Source organism: Electrona antarctica, assembly GCF_951216825.1.
Source record: "Electrona antarctica genome assembly, chromosome: 8".
In the NCBI taxonomy this organism is placed as follows: Eukaryota; Metazoa; Chordata; class Actinopteri; order Myctophiformes; family Myctophidae; genus Electrona; species Electrona antarctica.
The window spans coordinates 42,606,371-42,629,452 of record NC_136789.1 but is presented as its reverse complement, the minus strand read 5'-3'; the positions used below and the strand labels follow the sequence as shown (position 1 = coordinate 42,629,452).

The window sequence follows — 23,082 nt, the reverse complement described above, 5'->3', positions numbered from 1 at the left end:
TCACTGAGATGATTCCACTTGATGGCTCCCATTTGGAATAAAAACTTCCCAGCAGTGTGAAGCTTTCCTGTTGAAGGATCAGCTGCCAGTGCTTTTGACCTTATTAAGTCTATTCTAATAGTTATAATATAATGCAGCTTTAGGCTTCTATGCCATGCTTATAGGTTTACACTAGCGCTAATTATAAGTGATTGTGTTTCCTTAATGTGTGTTGCCTTAAAACCAATTTTATACGCGAGCTCCATAAGTAATGTTTCAGTAGTGAAATTGAGTTTCTTCCTTTTACTCTGAATGTGAAAAATATACACTGTCTGCAAGTAAAAAGTTGATTGCCTCATTTCATTTTAATGAAATGATTAGTAAAAAGTAGTAATAAACAGCCCTACCAATAATGACCTTGTTTTTCCTCTTGTGTCCATATAGACCAGACCACCTGAGCTGCCATGTGAAGCATGTCCATTCCTCAGAGAGACCATTCAAATGTCAAGTAACGGTAAGATACACTGTCGTTAATTAAACATTTCAGCTATAATCTTGGACATGTCCATGATTCTTAACAAAGAATGGTTTTCAGCAGCAAATATTTGTCTTTTACCTATGAAAATGGAATTAGCGGCCCAGGCGGTGGCGTAACCGTCTGGGCACCCGACTGGTAATCCAGTCGCAGTGTGCCGCGGGTTCGACTCCCGAGCCCGACACGGCCTTTACTGCATGTCTTCCCCCATCTCTCTCCCGTTTCCTGTCAGCCTACTGTCTGTCCCTTCAAAAACCAATAAAAGGCGTAAGCCGCAAAAAAATATCTTTAAAAAAAGAAAGAAGAAAAAAAAGAAAAAGAAAATGGAATTGGCTTAGAAGGACATGATTCTAGCCCTTTTCTGACCACTTCCCAAATCAGCAATAAGTGATTGATTTGTGGATCGAAAATGCTGACTTATTAGAATAAAATGTTCTAGTTTTTTTCTAGGCAAATAATTTTACTAACGAATTGGTACCATGGATGGACTTTTGACCTTGTCCTCTATGTGCTTGCAGGCCTGTACCTCCGCTTTCGCTACCAAAGACAGACTCCGTTCCCACATGATCAGACATGAAGGGAAAGTCACTTGTAGCATCTGTGGAAAGATGCTCAGTGCAGCATATATCACCAGCCATCTAAAGACTCATGGACAGTCCAACTTTAACTGTAATAAAGGTATGTAAGACCCAGATTTCAATTCTCGTTACAAATTCTAATTGTATGAACTGTAATACTAGAGTGTATGTTCAAAGTTCAGAATTTTAACATTGCATTCCAACTTGGGGGGTGCTGGGTTAGAAATCATAGAGAAAAAGAATAGAACCGGCACACTCATAATATGCTCCAAATACAATCTTTCCGATTCTGAGCTCTTAGTCAGGTAAAAAAAAAACACATGAAAGGCGCATGAAAATGTTTTTTCATGTACCTGCTCAGTTATTGCTCAGTTATAAATCATTTAGTTGTTTTCAACAGTGTAGCTGTTACAACACTCCTGTCCAACCACTTTGAATGGATGTAAATTGTTTTGTAAACGGTAAATTGTTTTGTATTGTACACCACATCCCACCGTTCAAGACCATTTTTTATAGTGCATAACGAGTTCAATTAGCGTACTAAGGATTCATTCAGCTTGAAAGAAGTGGCTAGCTTGTGGCAGAAATCTGGTTTCATGTTCCACATTTATATTGCTTGAAGGCATTGGCTTGTGTTTGTACACAAAGGAGAAGAAAAGTGGAGCAAATAAAACATGATTTTATATTCAATTACAGCAACAAAGTCAAAGTCAAAGACTACAAATGGCTGAATGTGTTATTTCCAGTGATGCGATATCATCTTTAAGTCATTTTTTAGCTATATTTGGCTACTTTCAATGCAAGACGACAACAATAAAGTATAAATAAAACACTTCTAGGGTAATTTTAAAGCCTACTCTTGTTATTGTGGGTGCCCCCACAGTTTTCAAGTTGCTTGATTCACGTCCTGTATGTGTGAGTGGGGCGTGATTCTTCAACGTTTTTAATTATTATTTCACAATGAAATGATGCATAAATAAATAAAAAATTGAAAAATGAATTGGAAAAAATACAGCACCTCACACATTGGAAAGACTATCAGTCACCAGAACCAGACGGGTTGTGTGTTTTTCAATGAGTGGTTAAAATTGTTACTATTAAATCAAGTAACGTAAAAACGTTAGCCAGACTAAGCCAGAGTAGACACCAGAACAGTTTAAAAAATGAAATACCCCTTTAAGCATAGTGCCAGGATAGATTTAGAAGGTTTTTCTCCCCTGGAATCATACAGTATGTTGCTCCCTTTTGTGAGCATTATGAACAGAACCAATTGCCTGGGGAAAAAGTCTGTTTAGGCAAGGTCCTACAATTAATTAAATTAAATGCAATATAATAATGGTAAAAAAATAATGACAATAAACTTGATCTGTGGGATAACCCATGAAAAAAAAAGTATGAAACCTCCCTGGTTTCTTCCTACCATAGTTTACTAATTTGAACACCTGTGATCTAGCATGCTGTCCTTATCTACTATAATATATTCCTACTGCGTCGTTAGCATAAAGTAACATGAAAATATATCTGACATGATTTCCTCAATGGAACAATACCATCAATAGTGATGAGATTTGGGTGTGAATTGCTGAGTGTCTCTTGCCTTATTCATGGGAGGTTGTATGAGAGCACAAACGAGTTTGTTTTGGACTGAATATTTTCGAAATCGGCTACCCCAGGCATATAGTACGCTTGTATTTAAAACTTATAGATGTTAATTGCATTTAGATTTTCTTCAGCTAATTTCATGCTAGCAATGCATAGAAATATTACATATTGTATGCTTTTAAAAACTATGTTTGGTAAGGCTGCATCTGTATATTTTGTTTCCAAATGTTGCATCAGTATTATCTTCCAAAGTGTTTTGACTGATATTGTTTGCCTTAAAATCCTATAACGATGCTCATAATTTAGTAATGTGTTTTGCCAAGACAACATTGACAGTAAACTCTAGGTAGCTATCCAGTGTTGATTGGTTTTAATTGTATTGACAGCTACAGACTACTGTTTTAAAACATACTTTGGGATTTCTAGGCAGCAACGAAGTCTGCAATTCTGCTTCAGCCATCCCTGTCACTGTTTCCACCCCCATCACCACTACGATGAACCGGGGCAACTCTATAAACCATGCCGTCACCATAGCGGCACAGATGAGCATTGCCACCAACACCGTGAACATCACAACACCAGACGGCCTTCAGCACCCAATCACCATCAACGGGCCCATCAACATTGCTTCTGTCAACCTCCCTCTCTCGTCCATGAATATTGCCCACCCGGTTGCAATATCCTCCCCCATGGCTATGAATATAGCTGGGCCTCTCAATATTATGAGACCCATGGAAAGCATGTCTTTTTTGTCCCAGGTCTTACCCTCTGGCCAACCCTGGTAAAAGCAAAACACAATACAACGGGGAGGTCTTTAAGGGATAATGAAGTAAAATGAGAAACTGGTGAATTACTGATCATTTGTACCTGGAGCCCAACCCTTTTAGACCCTCCTTACTTCATCACAACTAGGGAGAGGAACTCACTGGCGCGTAGCTGCACCTCGGCTGTTGTTAAATCACTGAGAAGCAGAGCAGTTGGCTAGAAATCAGGTAGGATTTATCTTGTTTTAATCTGAAGGACTGTGAAAGCTAGATGTACTGTAGTAAGTTAATGAGTGTTAAAACTGTGATGTCATCATTCCAGTTGCGATTTGATTGATATCGGATAACTCCTAGGAAGCTTCATAGGAAAATAAATAAATAAACCGTACCTTTTTTGAAAATGGGAGTATTCCAAAATGGACTTAAGCAATAACTTGCTACTACGATGTTCCACAAGTTCTCTTGCAAGGCATTTGGGTGTTCTTTTGTATGTTTTTTTTTATCCCCTTTTTATTTTAACACTAGCCTGCTACATATGACTTAATGTTATTGGAATTACAAGTCTAGTAAAAGGGACAGCACCTGTCATTTTTTATTTTTCAGATGGCAGGTATGCTCTTGAGGTACAGTGACTAACTTGTACAGTTATATTAGTGTATTTTCACACGTTGTGCTTTTGTTGTTTAAGTGGATATCTTCTTGACACTTGTCTTTTACTATTTTTTTATTTTATTTTATTTTTTTAAACGAATGGCAAATTTCTTCTTTTAATTTGTCCATCAGCTGTGGTCAATTTTACATGAAGTGAGAATGGAATGTCTTGCACTGAAAGCATATCCTGCATATAGCTGAACAGCAGTATTATCAAAGATCAAATGTTAGCCTTGTTACTTTCCCAGCCCGTAAACCTGAGGGCAATCTACTGGCAAAGCACTGCAACTCACACAACGATCTGGCCCTTCTAGTTCAACTTTTCTTTTTCTCATTTGGTCACCATTTTGATTTAACACTTTATACCCAAGTATTTTTTTTAATTGTTTATCAGTGAATACCCCAACATAATAGTAGGAAGCTTCCACTCAGGAAACGCAAGATGCAAGAGATTTTGACACATGCTCATACATGTATGTGCAGTGTTGGCGTGGCAGACTCTGCCAGACTGCTAATTATGTCCAACACACATTGAAATTCTCTTTATTCTGGCATTTTACATGTGAGAAACTCCTGAGAGTCCTGATTGGCGTAAAACATTTGGCATTCTTGCCAAAAGAATTGCGTAGATTTCACATACAGTATAGCCGTCCATTTAAATATTTTTTTATAATAGTTCCCATACCCTTAACTTGCATTCGATTAAGTGTCCAGATCAGTCTTTTAAGTCTGGATATAGGTGTGATCTTGGTGAGTTGGACTCATGTATTAAGGAAACACTAATGAACGTATGGAGAGTGATTGACAAACTACATGGCTAGTTCTTTTAGGAGGTATGTTGTTGCCAATTCAGTCAGGCACCTCACAGGCTGCAGTATAATGAATTGAAATGCAAGACTTTGCCCATCATCACCTCCACGGGCTAAGGCATGAGTTGCATGCCCCCCCAAAAAAACATTTTAACTGTGAAAACATAAGCTGTCTGAATGCCATTTTAATCCTGACAGTGTTGCAGCTCTGAGCTTTGAGTTGATTCATTGTGTACTGAAAAAGAAAAAAAGGAAAAAAAATGCAATATGCATGTTTTTGTCGTTTCCGAGTTTTGTTTCAAAGAAAATATTAGTGTAACTTTTTGTTTTTATGCATTTATGTAGATACACTATGATAACCTGTTTGCCAAATTTGAAACGATGTGATTCAACATTTCTTGTGGAATTAAACATTTCTTTATTTTTAAGGAAATTCTAGGACCCTTGTGAAGGCAGTTGAATGTATATCTTTGTACAAAACTATTTTAGTTCCAAGGATATGGTAGTTAGAATAGACGTAAAAGATTAAATAACCTTTTATAAAACTTTTGTATTAGAACATTAAGAATGGTAATTTTGTATATACGAGAAGCTAGGCTTTCTGATTAGCAGAAAGGTCAAACATTCCTACATTTTTTTTAAATGTATGTTTGTCAAATTATTACATAAACATGCGCAATGTTTTATGTGCCTTTTATTTGGGTTGTCTAAATAAAAGAAAACTATCAAATGTGTTTCTTTGTACTTGGAGCCATGAAAACGATGTTTTGCACCTGGTTACTATTGTGGATTCAAGTTCTGGGGCAGAAACTGTACTATTGGGACCTGGTCCAAAAGGTGTTTTTTGGCCTATCCAGATTAGAAGATATACAGTATGGACAGTTCTAATAGCATTGGAATATTATTTTCCCCCTGCAGTCTGAAAACAGGATTAATATTTCTGCAATTGACAACCTGTTGAAATGTTTTATTTTCTTGCGTAGCATATGTACAAGGTACATGGATAAGTTTGGTCCATAACAGACAAGCCTCCACAGTATAATGTCTTAAGCTCCAGGTTGTTGGTGACACTGTTATGAGATATGCGTTTTATTGTTGCTGATGGTGTAGAAAGCTTGTCCACAACTTAACTTTTCAGGATAAAAAAAAAAGTATGTAGCAGGAGCAGAAGCTCAAAACATTTTTGTGATTGTTATTGCTGCTATTTTTGCAACTTTTGTTTGACACCAGTAAGATAGAGATGGGCATCAATTTATCAACATTAGAGATATGAGGTTTCTGCCTGATGGAAACCATATGTTCCCTGGCTCTTATTTGTTTAAGTATTGAGTTCACGGTGTAATAATGGTTCTTATTGCTCTCATTCGACAAGCAACGGTCTAGCTCTAGCTCATCTACTGAGTATAAATTGGGCATCTGTTTAGTTTTACTCTTTGTATTAAGTATCGTACACTAGATGGCACAGTCGGTAGTGCTGTCGCCTCACAGCTTGAAGGTCCTGGGTTCGATTCCCGCTGGCGATGCTTTGGGCACTGGGGGTGTGTTCTCTTCTCATCAGTGCCAATACCCGAGGCGGGGTTGGCCTTTCTGTGTGGAGTTTGCATGTTCTCCCCGTGTGTAGGTACCCTCACAACAAACATGCAGTAATCCTGGTCTCTAAACTGCCTCCCCCTGGCCAGCCGGGGTGCCTGATGGAGGGGAAAGGAACTGGTCGGAATAACGTGTTCCTTCCACACGCTACGTCCGGCCGGGTATACTCTTAGTTAGGTAAAGTTAGCTTAAGTTGTGGCAAATCTGCAAAAAAAATGCTTACCACTAGCTTTCTTCACAGATGTGTTCATAAAGGTGTCTACTATCACAGAAACATTTGTTCCAACCCAACTCCCTTGGAAAACTTTGTGACAGCTGCTGAAAGTTGGGGTACCATTATCAACCAATATAAGGCAAAACATTCCAAATTTCATTATACTTTAAGTAGCATGTGACATGTCAAACTAGGGGGTTTTCAAGATTCTGAATCCATTGCAAGCATTAGTTTTGCACAAAAAACACTCCTTTACCTAAAAATGCCCATAGCCGTCATCACAAATGTGAGGAAGTGGCTATGGCCGAATTTAGCCCAAGGAGTATTTTCGTGCAAAACTCATGCTTGGAATGGATTCAGCATCATGAAAACCCCCTAGTTTGACATGTCACATGCTACTTAAAGTATAATGAAATTTGGAATTTCTTGCCTTATATTGGTTGATAATGGTACCACAACTTTCAGCAGCTTTCACAAAGTTTCCCAAGGGAGTTGGGTTGGAACAAATTTGTCTGTGATAGTAGACACCTTTATGAACACATCTGTGAAGAAAGCTAGTGGTAAGCATTTTTTTTGCAGATTTGCCACAACTTAAGCTAACTTTACCTAACTATCTCCCCTGGCAGGTGAAAAGAAGCAGCTTGTACTCCTCATGCATAGAAGGAAGCATTGGCAGAGGAAGTGTAGCGCCCAGGATTACATTAGATAATTGACACGGGTGAAAAATGGGCTACAATGGGATAAAGAAATGATTTAAAAAAAGGTATCGTCCACTAGATGGCATTGTCTACATGTATTTATTCCAGTCCGGTTCATCTGTGGCCTCTGTGGTTTTAATGTTGTCCAAAATAACCTGAATGTTGATTAGTGATCATATAGTGGTGCGGTGGACAGTAACAAAGTACATTACTTGAGTTCTGTAGCCTACTTTCCTTAAGTACTTTTTTATTATTTAGTATTTTGTATCTAATAAGTCAAATATGCCACATTATAAATATAAAAATAAAATAAAAAAATAATTATATATATATATATATATATATATATATATATATAATTTCCCTCTATAACTACAATTAAAACACCTTAAAACAAAAATACATCATATGGATGCACCTGGGACGTATCCTCAGTGATGTATCCAGGCCCGGCCCTTCCTACAGGCCGACGAAGCAGCCGCTTCGGGCGCCATATATATATTTTTTTAATCTGTCCCAACTCTGTCTGCCCAGTGTCCCCCCAGTGCCTCCCCAGTACCTCCCCAATGTCTGCCCAGGGCCTCCCTAGTGACTGCCCAGTGTCCCCCTAGTGCCTCCACAGTGCCTCCCCAGTGTCCCCCCAGTGCCTCCCCACCCAGTACCTCCCCAGTGTCCCCCCCCCCAACATCATACCCCTCACTCAGGTGACCCAGCCGGGGAGATAAAGTCCCGACTTACGTCCCAGTAGCTACCCTCGACCAGTCCCATTAGGGAAAAACCAGGGCCACACAATCCGTTCCTCCAGAACTACTCTGCCGGGACTGGGTATGCGGGAGGATCGCATCAATCTGGTGCGTGGAAGGACTAGGCTCTGTGGGTTGACTCCTGTCCGGGCCTCTCCTACGTCTCACCAGGTCCACACCAGGTGTGTGTGTGTGTGTGTGTGTGTGTGTGTGTGTGTGTGTGTGTGTGTGTGTGTGTGTGTGTGTGTGTGTGTGTGTGTGTGTGTGTGTGTGTGTGTGTGTGTGTGTGTGTGTGTGTGTGTGTGTGTGTGTGTGTGTGTGTGTGTGTGTGTGTGTGTGTGTGTGTGACCTATGGTTCTGACCATGACAATGGAATGTCCCTCACAGTAACATTGCAGACCATGGAGATCTTGCCCAGAAGATTATTTTCACCAAAGAACACAATCAGATTGTCCACGTTCTAATTTAATCTCTTGCAGTGCTGCTGCTAGGTTCACTATACTGTACATGTGGTGTACTGACTGTCCAATAGCATGACAGAATGAACAGCTTAAGTGGCTGGGACAGGATCATGTCCTCAGCTCAGGGAGTCACACCAACAAGCTGTCAATTAAGTGCCTCTATTCTGCCATCACTTTGTGTGCCCACTGCCCAGGGTATCTTTCATACATTGTTGCTTGATTGATTGCCGACACACTGTTCAGGTTTGAATATGTAATTATACAAGGAAGCATCAGAACATGCTGCACACAAAGTAAAACAATAAAGCTTGAATAATTTCATTTTGTATAATAGGTATTTAAGTATTTATTACATTTTTGTAACAAATACAACGTATGTACGCACACACACACACACACACACACACACACACACGACACATCACATCTGAAATATCAAAGGTTTGGCATATAACTTAACATAGCCTACATCATATTTGGCTGTGAACATTTAAAAAAAAAAATACTCTCCCCTATGGAACTTTCACTAAGTCAGCACCACAGAAGAATACACCCAAGTGAACCTGAGGTGTATATTTGATATATTTACACAGACATATTATGCAGTTTTATTTTTTATTCATAAAATATATTTGCCATTTTGCCAACCTCCCCTAGGCTAAAAAGCTTAACAACAATTGGTCATTACACATTATTAGACAAGTTAGTGGGTACTTTTTATGGTCAAATAGTATTGTAAAGTATAGCCACCTCTTGCCCTGGTGAGTGTGGGGTTGATTGTCATTCACTTATACAGAGTAGGCACTCTTAACCCTTGCATTATGGTAGGCTATAGTAGACAATTTTAGATATAGCCTACCATTTAGTTTCAATATTTTCCACTGTATCAGTGCACATCTCCATAGGAGTTTAGGAGCCTTCCACTACCATCTTAGGTTGCATTTTGAATGCATTCAGGATGGTATTCAACAGAACAGTCACTGCATGGGCACCTAGCTGGTATTTCTGCATTTTTTTTTCTCTGTACACTTGGCACATCTGGGCCGAGTAATCTGTATCCTATGAAAATTGCATATTATTGCAAACATATTCAGCATATAGACCCATGGGGAACTCATGGTCAACTATGTATGTTGGGTTTATAGTAGCCTAGAATTGGTTATTTTCCTCCTACTGTTTTTAGACACCAATGTATTTTGCAGTAGCCTATACAACTCCTTTCATTTATGAATTTCATACTTTGTATTACAAATTAAATAATTCACAAACACCTACATTTTTCCCATGGATTTGTTATGCGATTTCCTTGATGACATGATGACATCTAATTTGTTAAAAACAACAAAGGTCAAGTGGCTTTTCCCCTAAAGTGATGAAATTCCAGGCCTTGTTGTCACAATTGTTACTGCCACTATAGTGTATGGCGCGTGTAGGCTACTGTGGTTTGGGTTTGACAGTGGCAACCCAAAGAACTATATTTCCCGAATTGCAATGCGGCCCATCATGTTCCTAACAGCTGACAGACGATAAAAACCATTAAAAACCTACATCTATAGTGATAAAGCTGCCCGCTACGTCAAGTTAGACGTGATTTGCAGAAATAATGCTTCCTGTGTATGTATCAATTTTGGCCAGTCTCTTTTTTTGTTAATATGTTATTTCATGGGAATGGCACAAATTATCGCCACTTTTTGGAAATAAAACACTATCCTACCCAGTTCTGCACGTTGCCTATTTAGATAGGCCACGTGGCCTACCGACAATGTATTAATCATGGTATTAGTATGGTATTAGTCCGTAGTTTTCAATAAAGATGGGTTTTTTTACGGTTAGGCTATGTCGCAAATTCCCAATGCCCATAGATGGCGGTAGTGTGGGGCGCATCGGGCGCATCCGGCGAAAGCCGAAATTACGTTCAATGTAAACGAGAGGGAAAACATGGCGTTCGGCCACAAACGGGATTAAGACACTTCTTTATTGAAAACTACGGACTAATATACTGCACAAGCACCCCGTATGCCTCTCTAACATTCGGATCCTTAGGGAAATGAAGCCTTTTAAAGACTCTTGTAGATTGAAAATGTGACAATCGATTAAATATATCTACGAGACTAAATCTTAGGCTACCCTACCCCTGCTATACTACCCCCAGACCGCACAGTCCCCTGTATTTGTGTGTTACCCCAGCGCTTGCTTCCGCCATTAATGACTCGGATGAATATGCAGTGCCAGTATAAGCGTTTGTTTTACCTAGCGGTTACCAGTAAAATATATCAACATTTGAATGACAAAAACCTTTGGAAGAGTGCCACTGTCAGAGACAGAGTTGCACGAATCCCCGTGCAGGTCAGTCAGCTGTAGACTCGAAATGTTGCTGTTTTGCTGATGTTCACTTTTATTTTGCAAAGTTTAAGCGGAAGTGTTGTTTTCATTCCTGGTAGCTTCACAGCACTAGATGCACAGGCTGAGAGAGAAGAGGCGAGTGTCTCGTCGCTAGTGAACGGGACAGACGACAGATCAGACAAGACGAGCATTACTGGGACTGGCAGTGTTTTGGACTTGTACACCGGGCTGCCATCGATAATCCTTCTTTGATACATTTATAGTACACATTCTGGCTGCATTTGTAGCATTCCAGATTGGGACTGCAGGTCTGGGAGTCTGGGACGTGTGTTATAACTTGCATTCTAGACCAGTGCGTCGCTGGTGCATATGCATTTTGACTCTAGCCCTTCAAACGGTGCCCAATGCTGAGGAATGGATGGTGTGTGTGATAAAGGTGGAAAGATGGTCGAGAGCGATGAGCAGCCGGAGAGGGAGAGCCGCGGCAGTGGCGCTGCAGCGATGGCCGCGCTACATCAGTGCGAACTCATCCAGAATATGATTGAAATCTCCATCTCCAGTTTGCAGGGGCTACGGACCAAATGCGCCGCGTCCAACGATCTCACACAGCAAGAAATACGCACTGTGGAGGTAATTTATGTTTATAAAAATGTGTAAAGCACTGAAGCTTGGAGCCCCTTCATGAGAAAAACGCAAAACGTGCAGTCAAATTGCGGAGTCATGAAGCCTGTGTCCTCAAATAGGCTGGTGAATATCAGCTGCAAGCAACGCGAGGCGCCCGAGTGTCACTGAGGTGCTGAGCATATATTTTGTATGGTAGCCTACAATATACTGCAGCCAGAAACCCAAAATAGCCATTAACTTGGGCTCAATTATTTAGGCTATACATTATATGCATGACTGCAAAACATGCAAAAATGTCAGTGACGCCTGATTTGGTTATTTCTGTGTCCTATAGGAATTATTTGACAGGAACCTACGGATAGTTGCTACATTTCCGTTTTTGTGTTTCTTGCGTTATTTTATTCAGAATTTTGCATAAATAAACTATTTACAGATCACCATTTCGCATTTATACATTAAAGCCATCGACACCTTTTCAACAATTTAAACGTATAGACATCATCACACTATGAGTGTATCAATTCCTCCACCATAACAGACACTCGGACAATAGTGTTGCAATTGCTGCTATTGATGTTGATATTGATGCGCTGATATTCTGTGTCTTTGATCCGAATTCAATTCAGTTGTATATTGGGATGATTTAACATTCGTTTCCCCAAGAGCCCAAGGGGTTTATGGCCTCAGCCTATCCTACTAGCCTACACTTAGGCAATAAGCGTGTGCACTATGGGAGAAGTCATGCTTGGTAGCATGCTGGGTAGTGTTGGCGCAGACATAAGCTTATGATGCAGAAATCGTATCCTCACTCGGCCCTCAAAGGCGTCACTATAACCCACTTTATGCACAATTTGGATGCATTGATTTTTGTGTGCATGTGCTTTTTACCTCCCTGGATATTTATAGTCACACATTGTTTCTAAAATAGCTGTAGAAGTGAGATGACTGCAGAATGTTATTAGTGATGAAGCTATGGTATAGCAGGCCCTACTTTTGCATGAAGGTAGCGTGAAGGTGGTAAGGAGAAGAGTATAGGCCTACGCCAACCTTTTCTGTTGTTGATGATCCATGTGCTTGTACGAAGCTCACTGTGAAATATAGGCCTATTCTATTCTAGAAGCTTGTCTTGACAATGTTGACATAACGGATAAGATAGTTTGTGTAGGCCATAAATAAGTGATATAACAATCAAATGTCAGTTGACGTTGTAAGGGTGTTTTTTATATATAATAGGCTATATTTATTTTGGCTATGTGTAAGCCTTGTTCTAAAAGTTGTTGTTTTTTACCAAATGAATGCTCACTAGTGATTGACCGGAGGAGGGTGTCAGTTGCTTTAGGATACAGTATGTGCCTCATGTGGTGACCCTTTCTAAATAAGCCCTGTGTAATCTATTCAATATCATCATAACTTATATGTCTGATTAAAGTCTGAATGCTCAATCAGAAATGAAGCACCCAATATTCAGGAACAAAGTAGTTGACCACGATGTTCCAGTGTTCCCCTCTTTTTTTAAATCGGCTCAGCAGGCGATTCATCTGGATATGGCAACATAGTTTCTCATTTAGGTATAGGCCTACAGTTTTAAATTCTGTTTAATAATGCCCTCAATGTTTTGGACAGGAGTAAATTATTGGTAATTTTCAGATGTAGGTTGGCATGGTACTTTTGTGATATTTTATGAAAGTCACGCATTACAAATTGGCTTTCATTTTGAAGAATGTAATTTGAACTACTTTGTAACACACAAGCCCATATCTGCATTAACATTATATATCCCTAAAGCATTTATTAATCTGCTTATAATGTTTTATAATTATTGTTATAACTACCACTCATAAATACTCATAATACTTCATAACAATAATCATAACGGTATAAAATAATATAGTCTGTTTACACTGTGTAAAGCACTCATAACTTAATACTCATGACACATAAGCAGTGCATATGACTTAAGGTCAAGTATCATAATACTTACTTCTTAAATGCTGATCACTCAGATTAATTGGATCCTCTGGCCAGGATTATAGTGTATTATAATTATCATATAGTTATAATACAGTATAATCATATAATGCTTTATAATCACTGTAATGCATTATCGTATTATTATAAATATACGTCATGGTAAGTGGCCATTGGATGCTTTAAATAAAGTGGAAAAGACTTGGCATTAAACCTAAGTGAGAACCTTTTTACTATGGTGAGAACACACAAAATATTTCTACACCTCCAGGAATGTCATTACTTTACTTAAAAGCACCCAATGACCACGTAACAATGACTTATAATCATTGTAAAATATGTGATTGTCCAGCAATTATTCTTATTATGCTTATGCCTAATTATTACTTGACCATATACGTAATTATAAAATGCTATATAATATGTTATAATTATTGTCATAGCATTTATGAGTGCCTATAACTGTAATTGTATTGTGTTATACACATATAATGCATTATAAATATGTTAAGATGCCATTATTGCATTAATTTCTAGGAAGTTAACTCTTACCATATAGTAAACACAAATGGGTCTATCTATGGTGCTTTTGATTTATTTATCCTTCTTTGTAATAAAACTATTTAGCACTGTGCATGGTGTACACACATTGGAATCCTTCATTAGCAGTGGTTCTAGCTCCCACTGTCCCTTTCACTAGTCTGTGCAGAGGACTCGACCCGTCTGGGTGCTTTCTACACCTGGTCATCAGTCTTCATGCGGTGTGATTCGCCACTGATATGAAGAGAAGGACGTGGTCTGGCCGTAGTGACCGATCACTTCTTGGAGTGTTGTTTTGTATGTGCGTTTTGTTTAAGCATCGGCCTGCCAGACAATAGCCAGGCCATGCTGGCCTCACAATTCGCTTGGGAACATAAATAATCAGAGTTCTCTACCAGGTCTTCCTGTAAATGTTTCCTTGTCGTGGCTCTTTGATCTGCCATATTCTTGCAACAACTCCTTGGTGCAACCTGTTGGTCAGGCTGTCCAATGAAAGTGTTTGCTGTGTTGTGCCAGTCAGAGACGGTTTTCTTCTCTCTCTCTGTCTGTCTGTCTGTCTGTCTGTCTGTCTGTGTGTGTGTGTGTGTGTGTGTGTGTGTGTGTGTGTGTGTGTGTGTGTGTGTGTGTGTGTGTGTGTGTGTGTGTGTGTGTGTGTGTGTGTGTGTGTGTGTGTGTGTGTGTGTGTGTGTGTGTGTGTGTGTGTGTGTGTGTGTGTGTGTGTGTGTGTGTGTGTGTAAAATCATTTTGGTGTCCTGTAGGCTTCAGGATACTCTGAAGAAGGCATTTTGTGCCAAAACATTGGTCATCTTAAAATAAAGTATTTGCACCGTGAGTTGTGTGACCTCTCCTCTTTGTTCAAGTTTGATCAAGCCGTGGTCAGCACCTCCCCACTATTGGTGTGCGCTCCTATACCTCTTTGTTTGCTTTGGTGTCCTTATAGGCTCACAGCTCCCTATTTACCTGTAATGTTTTCTCGCAGCTGCAATGGGAAGGAAAAGTGACAATTTACCAGAGATGTTAGTTCTATGAAGAAACTGTTCTATGAACAATATGCTTCATAAACAATGTTGGTGTAAGAGATTCGCTTTACATTCATGGAGCTATTCGTAGAGAGAGCATAGGAGACAGTCTAGTAGTGTGTGTGTGTGTGTATGTATGTATGAGAGAGAGCGGTTGTGTGCATATTATTGGGGCATGGGATCTAGTGAGAGAGAGGCTCCAACTGGAGCAAAAACTGTTCAATGAACTTAAAGGCTTCATAAGAGCAATGTTGGTGTAACTACAAGATTAGCTAAAAATATATGTTTTTACTACGATGCAAGTTATACAAGTACTGTGACTCCTGTCATTATTACTTTGTCGGAGTTGGGAGTGGGTGAGAGAGAGTGAAATTTGCCGGTCTGAGTGTGGAGATGGATATTTTTTGTCGCTCTTCTCAAATACATATTAATGCCTATAATGTACTTAAGACACCTCTTGTCCGAGCATCAAGTATGATATTCCAGTGGAAAAGACATTTTACTCTGTGTGTGTGTGTGTGTGTGTGTGTGTGTGTGTGTGTGTGTGTGTGTGTGTGTGTGTGTGTGTGTGTGTGTGTGTGTGTGTGTGTGTGTGTGTGTGTGTGTGTGTGTGTGTGTGTGTGTGTGTGTGTGTGTGTGTGTGTGTTCTGCAACTACACCACCAGTGTGTAGAACCTTTATTATTATTTTTGTACCTTTTACTTTGTAACTTGAAGAAAAGCTTGATAATAAAGATGACGACGATAATGATGACAATAGTTATAATAAAAATAATACCTAATTACATAATTACAATAATAAATATAGTAATTATTGTGGGCTCGAGTAGCGAGCCTACTATTGTTAGCGTACATGTTTATTCCTTGCCCCGTTTTCCTGCTGGGCTGTGACTGTGATGTCATGTGGGTCAACCAATAGTAAGACAGATTTGTTCTTTTAACAAAATATAAGAAAATCTATACATCATACATGATCATCATACTGTACTTAACGAGCTACTCAAGCCCACACTGTTTCTTCAGGAACAGTATTTTCTAGTTATTATTCATATTCTTCATTATACATTACACACACACACACACGCGCGCACGCACGCACGCACACACACAGTGAATTCCTGAATTTGACTTTAAGTGTAACATTGATTTGACTGTCTGCTGTTGGCTGCCATTGTTTTGCCTCTCTAATGCTGAATAGAATAACTATTTAAATTCCTTTTTCCCATGTTTTTGTTATTTTATTTCCGTTTACTCTGGTTGGTGTGAAGAATCTCTGCACAAAAGAACAAGAGTTATTTCACTCATTCTCTCATTCTTCAGTGGTACAACTAGGAATCAGCCCAGTGGCAAGTTTGAGCCTCTCTGGTTCTCTATTGAAAGAGTAGAATATTTTGGGAGCGGTTCTAGTTAATTTAGTTAATTCATTTTGGCTAACTAAAAGTCTGATAACAACTGTTACTAACAAAGGGAATAGTTAGCACAGCAGATGTAAAAAAAAAAAAAAGAAGAGACAGGCTGTAGTTCCACTTATTCAAGAAAATTGGCGACCTTCGTCAAGCCTACCCAATACCATAAAAAACTTCAACTTCAATCCCGCATTTTAGGGATTTGAATGTAAGAAAAGGGCCAATTCAGCTTAGCAGGTGGTTAGAAACTACCAGACTGAAAATCTATTACAGGCGCCTATATCATCCTAATGTAGGCTGCCAATAGAGCGTCGCAGTCCCGCCCCCTTTCATGGCGACGCCAAGCCCAGGAAATAATTCCCAATGCATTTTTCCCATAGACATTTCAAAAAGTATTTATTTAAAGACCTTTTAAGCGTCGTACAAAGCCAACTCGAGTTGTGACAAATCATGACAATAAAGTTGAATAAACACAATATTTTGGACCAAACAAATAATTACAAAGAAGAAAAACAAGAAAAAAAGTCTTCTTCTTTCTAATTATTTGTTCGGCCCGAAAAATTGTGTTTGTTGTCATGATTTCTCACAACTCGAGTTGGCTTTGTACGAGGCTTAAAAGGGCTTTAAATAAATACTTTTTGAAATGTCTATGAGGAAAATGAACGGGGAATCATTTCCTGGGCCCTGGTAGGGGGTGGGACTGCGACGCTCTATAGTGAATATAGTGCCTCTATAGGAAGGCATTTAAAGGTTTTCAATGAAAAGCCAAAGTCAGAAATAAACAATTTATTCTTTTTGAAGTAGGGGTGAAGCCCATCTGATATCCTGTAACACCATTTTAAAACCACATCCTATGTAACATCACTTTCACTTCTTCCTAGAGTCCTTCTTGGGTTTCCAGTTGCGTTGGTACCACATGGCTCAAATAACGGGTACGGTCGCCCCAATTCCATCTCGCCCCAGCTTTTTTCCGCCGACCTCACACCGACAGCTCAGTGCGGAGGTTCTTGTATTCTTTATTTTGTTTTACTGAGAATAAGGTTAGAAATAAGTTTAGGGTTAGGGTTAAGTTTAGGAATAGGGTTAGTTTTACTGAGGTTAAGGTTAGGAATAAGGTTAGGTTTAACCGTTTAAGCATAATTTACTTAGATTACTTTAGGAATACCAGGCAGCGCTGTTCCGCCGGCTGTACGCCCGGGGTTGTTTTGTATTCGCTCAAATCAATGTTGCTGCACTAGATCTCAGTTCTAGGAAGAATGAGAAGATCCGTGTACTTTTGGCCTGTATAAAAATCAAATGCATGCATGCCAGGTTTAGGTGGGATGTTAGCAAAACAAAACTCATGTGCGGCCTAGAGGAGCATCTGAGCATGTGCAGCACTACAAGTCTTACACCATATGCGTTTGGGAAACCGGGCCATTAACTTTTTAGTATCTGTACTTTAGTACTTGTATTTTGGATATTATATTGTACTTTTGATTCCACTACATTTCCAGGAAGGGGAAACATTACTACATACATTACTAGAGTATTTACTTAAGTTACACTGATTAACTTTTTAAGTTTTATATCTGCTGTCTGAAACCAGAGACAGTAAAGATGCACAGAGCCACGGATGGGCTTTTTCGTCACCATAATCCGCGTGTACAAGTTCATTATCCATCCATCATCCAACCTCATTAATTATATCATCCTATTTATAGATCCGCACCGACCGCACCACAGGGATGCAAATGGGAATCTATATGGATACAAACAATGTCACTAACTGCGTAACAGCAAGCCCAAGTATTCCACCACTTTATCACATTGCAACTTTTCATAAAACATATCCAGTGGTCGGCAGGGTTAAGAACTTCACTAAATCACAACAAAGTTGTATTCCTTCCTTCTTTTTTATTTTGTTTTAAATTCTCTGTTAAGTTTCTCTCTCAGCCTGAAAGAGTCCTATGCTTTCTGTGCATAGAGGGGCGGAACACACTATCGCTGTAAACCGACGCCATCTTCCTATTGGTTCACCAATCAATAAGCCTGCCTCCCCGCTCCCCTCCTCCTCCCCTCCCCAGTAGAACGCAGTGGAGAATACTGATGTCACCACATTTGGAGCGACGCCCGCTGCACAGTTATTATCGAAATACAAGGTTTACTCCCACTCCTATGCTACTTTTCCTGCTCGGCTCGCAGGTTTATTTTTCCCAAAAAATGCCTGCGGTTTCGAAGGCTACTCTCACTATAGCTTCTTTAAGTCTAATGTGTTGTTGTTTGGAACATGAAGGACCCCTTGCCGGAAAATGCGCAACATTCTAAAGGTGCTTATAACCACGTCCTGCTTCTCTGGGCAACACGGAAGTGCTCAGCATCATGAACCCCCCCTAGTTTGACATGTCACATGCTACTTAAAGCATTATGAAATTTAGATTTATTTCCTTATAGGTTGTTAATGGTATGGTGATGGTCACATATTATACCAATTATGAAAATTGCTCAACATATGCAAGTTAGCATCCGGCGGTTTCTACCCCCATTAGGGGTGTGCTGAAATATCAATATGGCGATATATATCGATACGTCCTCCCGCGATAAATAATCGATATTGATTATTAAATCTTTTTTTTTTTTTTTTTTTTTAAATTTGAAATGTTGTTCATAATGAAGTGATGAACAATATGTTTAGAAAAGGAGGAAATGACAGCTAAAATAAAGCAAATCCCACTCAGATTCCACAGCAACCAGAAGTACTGAATTACTGGATGGTGATTTGTCCAAAGTCTCCAAACAGCTTTGTGGGAATACAAAATGCTGCATTTTTTCAGTTCCAAGTATTTTGTAGTTGCAGATATCGTGATATATCGTTGATGAAATTTCATACAATATATCGATATATCGCAAATATCGCAATATATCGAATATCGTGATATTATTGTTATAGAGGGCCTAATATCGCGATATATATCGTATCGTGAGGAACCCATATCGTCCCACCCCTAGTACCCATACTCAACATTTCTAACATAAAACTTTGGTGTACTTGCCTGGGTTCACATTCTGGCAAGTGTGCATATTCATAAAAACAATTACTCGACACACATGGGCACATCAGAAGGCAAATTGTAAGAGTACATATCAATGAATCACTTCCTTTATACCGATAGTACTCAAGTGTTTATAAAAACATGTACTTTTGAAAACTTTTAAAAGCAAGTACTCAAGTACAACTTTAACTTTGTACTTTGTCCACAACTGACTGTGGTTTACCTGTGATGCCTTGTGCAGTTTCGCAGCAGAGCTGAGTTGCAATGAGAAATATGACCACTAAAGAGCCACATCAATTGAATCCACGTGATGAGTTTGACTGAATTGTGAGAGGTCAAAGTGGTTGTCACACTTGTGATGCCAAGGGGCATCAATCCTATACTGCACTCCAGTGCAATCAAGAGCGGCTTGAACTCACATTATATTCTCATTGGGAGAGCTTTATTATTCTGCTTGAACAGTATGTGTTTTTCCCCCCTGTCTGCCATGCGAGTGAGAAGATAATGGTACTGGCCTCTCACATGGAGTGTTAACTGGTACTTCTCTTTTCACATGCTAATGCCAGTTTGTCTGATGTGTTCTCTCTCTCTCTCTCTCTCTCTCTCTAACGCTCTGTATTTTAGTCTGTCCGTCTCCTTGTCTTTGTTGTACTGCATGTCAACTGTGCATTGCCATGTCCGTATTTACTGCTGTTAACATGGGGCCATAAATAGATTGAATTAACATAATGCATGCGAGTGTGATGGTTCTCATAAATAATTTCATAAAGCTAAACCATACACTATATTAGCCTCTCAGTGCACATTGCACACACACCCTGAATTATGCTCGCTCCATGTCAGTGAATACGGTTTGCAGCTGTGTGTTGTTGACTGTCTAGCTAGGAAAGCATCATTGTTTTCTTTACTTGCGGTGTTGGAAAGAGTTCTCCGGCCGCTCATGGTGTGAGCTATTGTGGCTGGGTCTATATTTAGACGTCTTTCTTCCTACGCATATTGAGGGTTGGTTGTTAAAGAAAATCAAATGACGCGCAAAGAGCTTCTGCACAGAGGAGGGTCGGGAGGGATTGAAAGCCAATCAGCTGGGCTGCTTCTTATGACACGGCAACCGCTGTGTCTGTGTCTCTGTAGGAGGCCTCCGAGGAGACAATGGAGAATGTGGCTCAAACAAGGCTACAAGGGAAACACAATGCTAGTGATTGTAGCAAGTAGCAACAGTGGCACCGTGGCTCTGTTTTCCCATAGGCAGTGTAGCCAATGGACCTGGACTGCATGATGTGGAAATCAGGGTGATTTAACACAGCCTTATGAGCCTTTAGCCTTGAGAGCTATTCCTACGCAGACTGAGGATGAGTTGCTTTGTATCCTGTAATTTTGAGGCTGGCTGTATTTCTATTTTGGGAAAGGGGGGGGGGGGGGTGGATTGGCAGGGCTCCAAATGACAGAGTATTGCATGGTGTCCCCTGTTGTAAATGCTTAAATGTGCTGGGTGTTTGCAGTTCTGATTCACTGTAATTTTATCTTTAGTCCTAGATATCCCAAATATGAAAGTTTGTTCATTCTCCGTCTGTGTATACCAATGATTAGTTCCTTGTACAGTCTGATTCATGTTCACCCTATTTAACCTCTTTATACTGTGGCTGTTTTGAAATGTGCTTCCAGACAGATTAATCTGTCTCTATTTTCCTATGCCAGACATGGCAGTAACATAACCCACAACACTTGACAATGGCCCTCTAATTGAAGTGATGAGGCTAATGTGAAGGATGTGCACAATCATGAATGCACACAATAGATGTTATGTTCAACAGTATTTCTATGCTCCTGAATGTAAAGTTTCAGAATAATGTCTGTCAGAATCCTGGGTCCATGTGTGCAGGGCCATGTTAACATCATTATGGGCCCTATAGGCAAAGGCCGATCAGCATACACAGTGAGCAGTAAGCTAATAATGCCATTAAAGGACCACTTCACCACTTTTCAATCTTCTTCTTATAACTGGTCCTCAATGTTCATGATAAAATACCACAATCTTTTTCTGTGTCTGATAGGAGGGCTGTCGGCTGTTCAGAAACCCATCCACCAGTGACATCATCGTTAGGCAGATAATAAAAAAAACATGTAGGCCTATTTAAATTTGTATTATCGTGAGAACGATGGCTTCCATTTCCAGAATGTATAATAATAACGTGCATCCGTTAAAACTGCTTTATAAATAAGAGTTTATAAATAGATGGATAGATGGCCGTCTTGTGACGCTATTTATTCATATTTTTTACGCAAATTTAGAAGTTCATTCACGTGTCTAACTCACCGTTCTTCTCCACCTCCCTCTCTCTCTCCCTCTCTCTCTCTCTCTCTCTCTCTCTCTCACTTTAAAAAATCACACTTGTGTGAAGTGAGGGTCACTCTTATCATCAAAATCATCATACATCACATTCTGTGCTCAGCCAATCAAATTATCTAAACTTTGGTACACACAGACGCACAAAGCTGGGCATAGGAGGGACTAGCATCCCACAAAAAATAAATAAAATAAAATAATTTATACATTTGCCAGCATAATGGTAAACACCACATTGTATGCACCTCAAATCTCTGTCCTTGCCTGGCCGCGGTCGTAGAAGTGGGATGAACAGGTTGTGGCTGAGATGGTGACCGTCTTCGATACGGTGATCGTCGACTACACATCGCTTCTAAGTTCTCACACAGATCCTAGAGAGAGCGCTCGGCCACCCGTGTCCCCTTAGCTGACTGCGTGTCTGTGCGCTCGGCCGTCTGTGCCTTAATATGGAAATGAGGGGTGATGAATATTGACGATGTCATCGCCTGTGAATGGTGGGTCATGCACTAGTTTATAGTGCTAAATACAATGCTAAACGTGCTAATACAATACCAATAGAATTATTCCCATACTATGTCTAGGGTTGCAAGATCAAATCTCTCTGTAAACTTCATCTGCGTCTTCTGAAGCCCATCATCATCATGTTGTTGTTGTTCAGACATGGCTGCCAGTTCCCACCTGATGTTGTGTGGGAGTCCTGACTGCTCCAGACCATATTGAATAACTGCTAACTTGCATAATGTTTTCAGGTTAGGCCTCAAGTCTAATATGTACATGGTACAGTTTTGTTTGCTTCCTCCAAAGAGGATATTATGATCAACAACAACACATCCAATGGGATGAGAGCTCAATGGGACATTCTCCTCTTCCAGTTGCATCTGTGTGCAGCTTGATCCGGTGCAACGTCACTGTGTTGAAGACGCGATCCTCAATATGATCACCGTGCCCTCCAAAGGAGTACACCTTGTTCCCCACCATCACAGTAGCTACAGCGGGACATTAGTGTGTCTCTGGTCGTCATGTCACTAGCATGGATGAAAGTGGATTGCAAATCCTCGCCTCTCCAGGTCGCGTGCACGCATCTACCTGGGTGACAGCAGACTGCTGGGCGAGCACTGGCGCTTTGGAATGGGGATGGGGGCATGGCGTTCCAAGCATTCCCGTGCAGTCCCAAATCACACAT

At 40.0% G+C, this 23,082-nt stretch overlaps 2 protein-coding genes across 3 annotated transcripts in view; both read left to right on the top strand.

Annotated features, from left to right (window-relative positions):
* LOC306928531 (vascular endothelial zinc finger 1-like) overlaps positions 1-5,351 on the top strand; it is a 129,770-nt gene extending 124,419 nt beyond the window's left edge. For both annotated transcript variants that reach the window (XM_079508734.1, XM_079508735.1), the window contains 3 exons: positions 424-493; positions 1,033-1,192; positions 3,121-5,351. In XM_079508734.1, the coding sequence (XP_079364860.1) occupies positions 424-493; positions 1,033-1,192; positions 3,121-3,479 (589 nt within the window). In that variant the 3' untranslated portion in view covers positions 3,480-5,351. The remainder of the gene's footprint in view (positions 1-423; positions 494-1,032; positions 1,193-3,120) is intronic.
* A 5,806-nt stretch (positions 5,352-11,157) lies between these two features.
* Positions 11,158-23,082, top strand: part of ksr1a (kinase suppressor of ras 1a) — a 43,914-nt gene continuing 31,989 nt past the window's right edge. Inside the window, exon 1 of the mRNA XM_079507244.1 lies at positions 11,158-11,597. Coding sequence (XP_079363370.1) covers positions 11,382-11,597 — 216 coding nt within the window. The 5' untranslated portion in view covers positions 11,158-11,381. The remainder of the gene's footprint in view (positions 11,598-23,082) is intronic.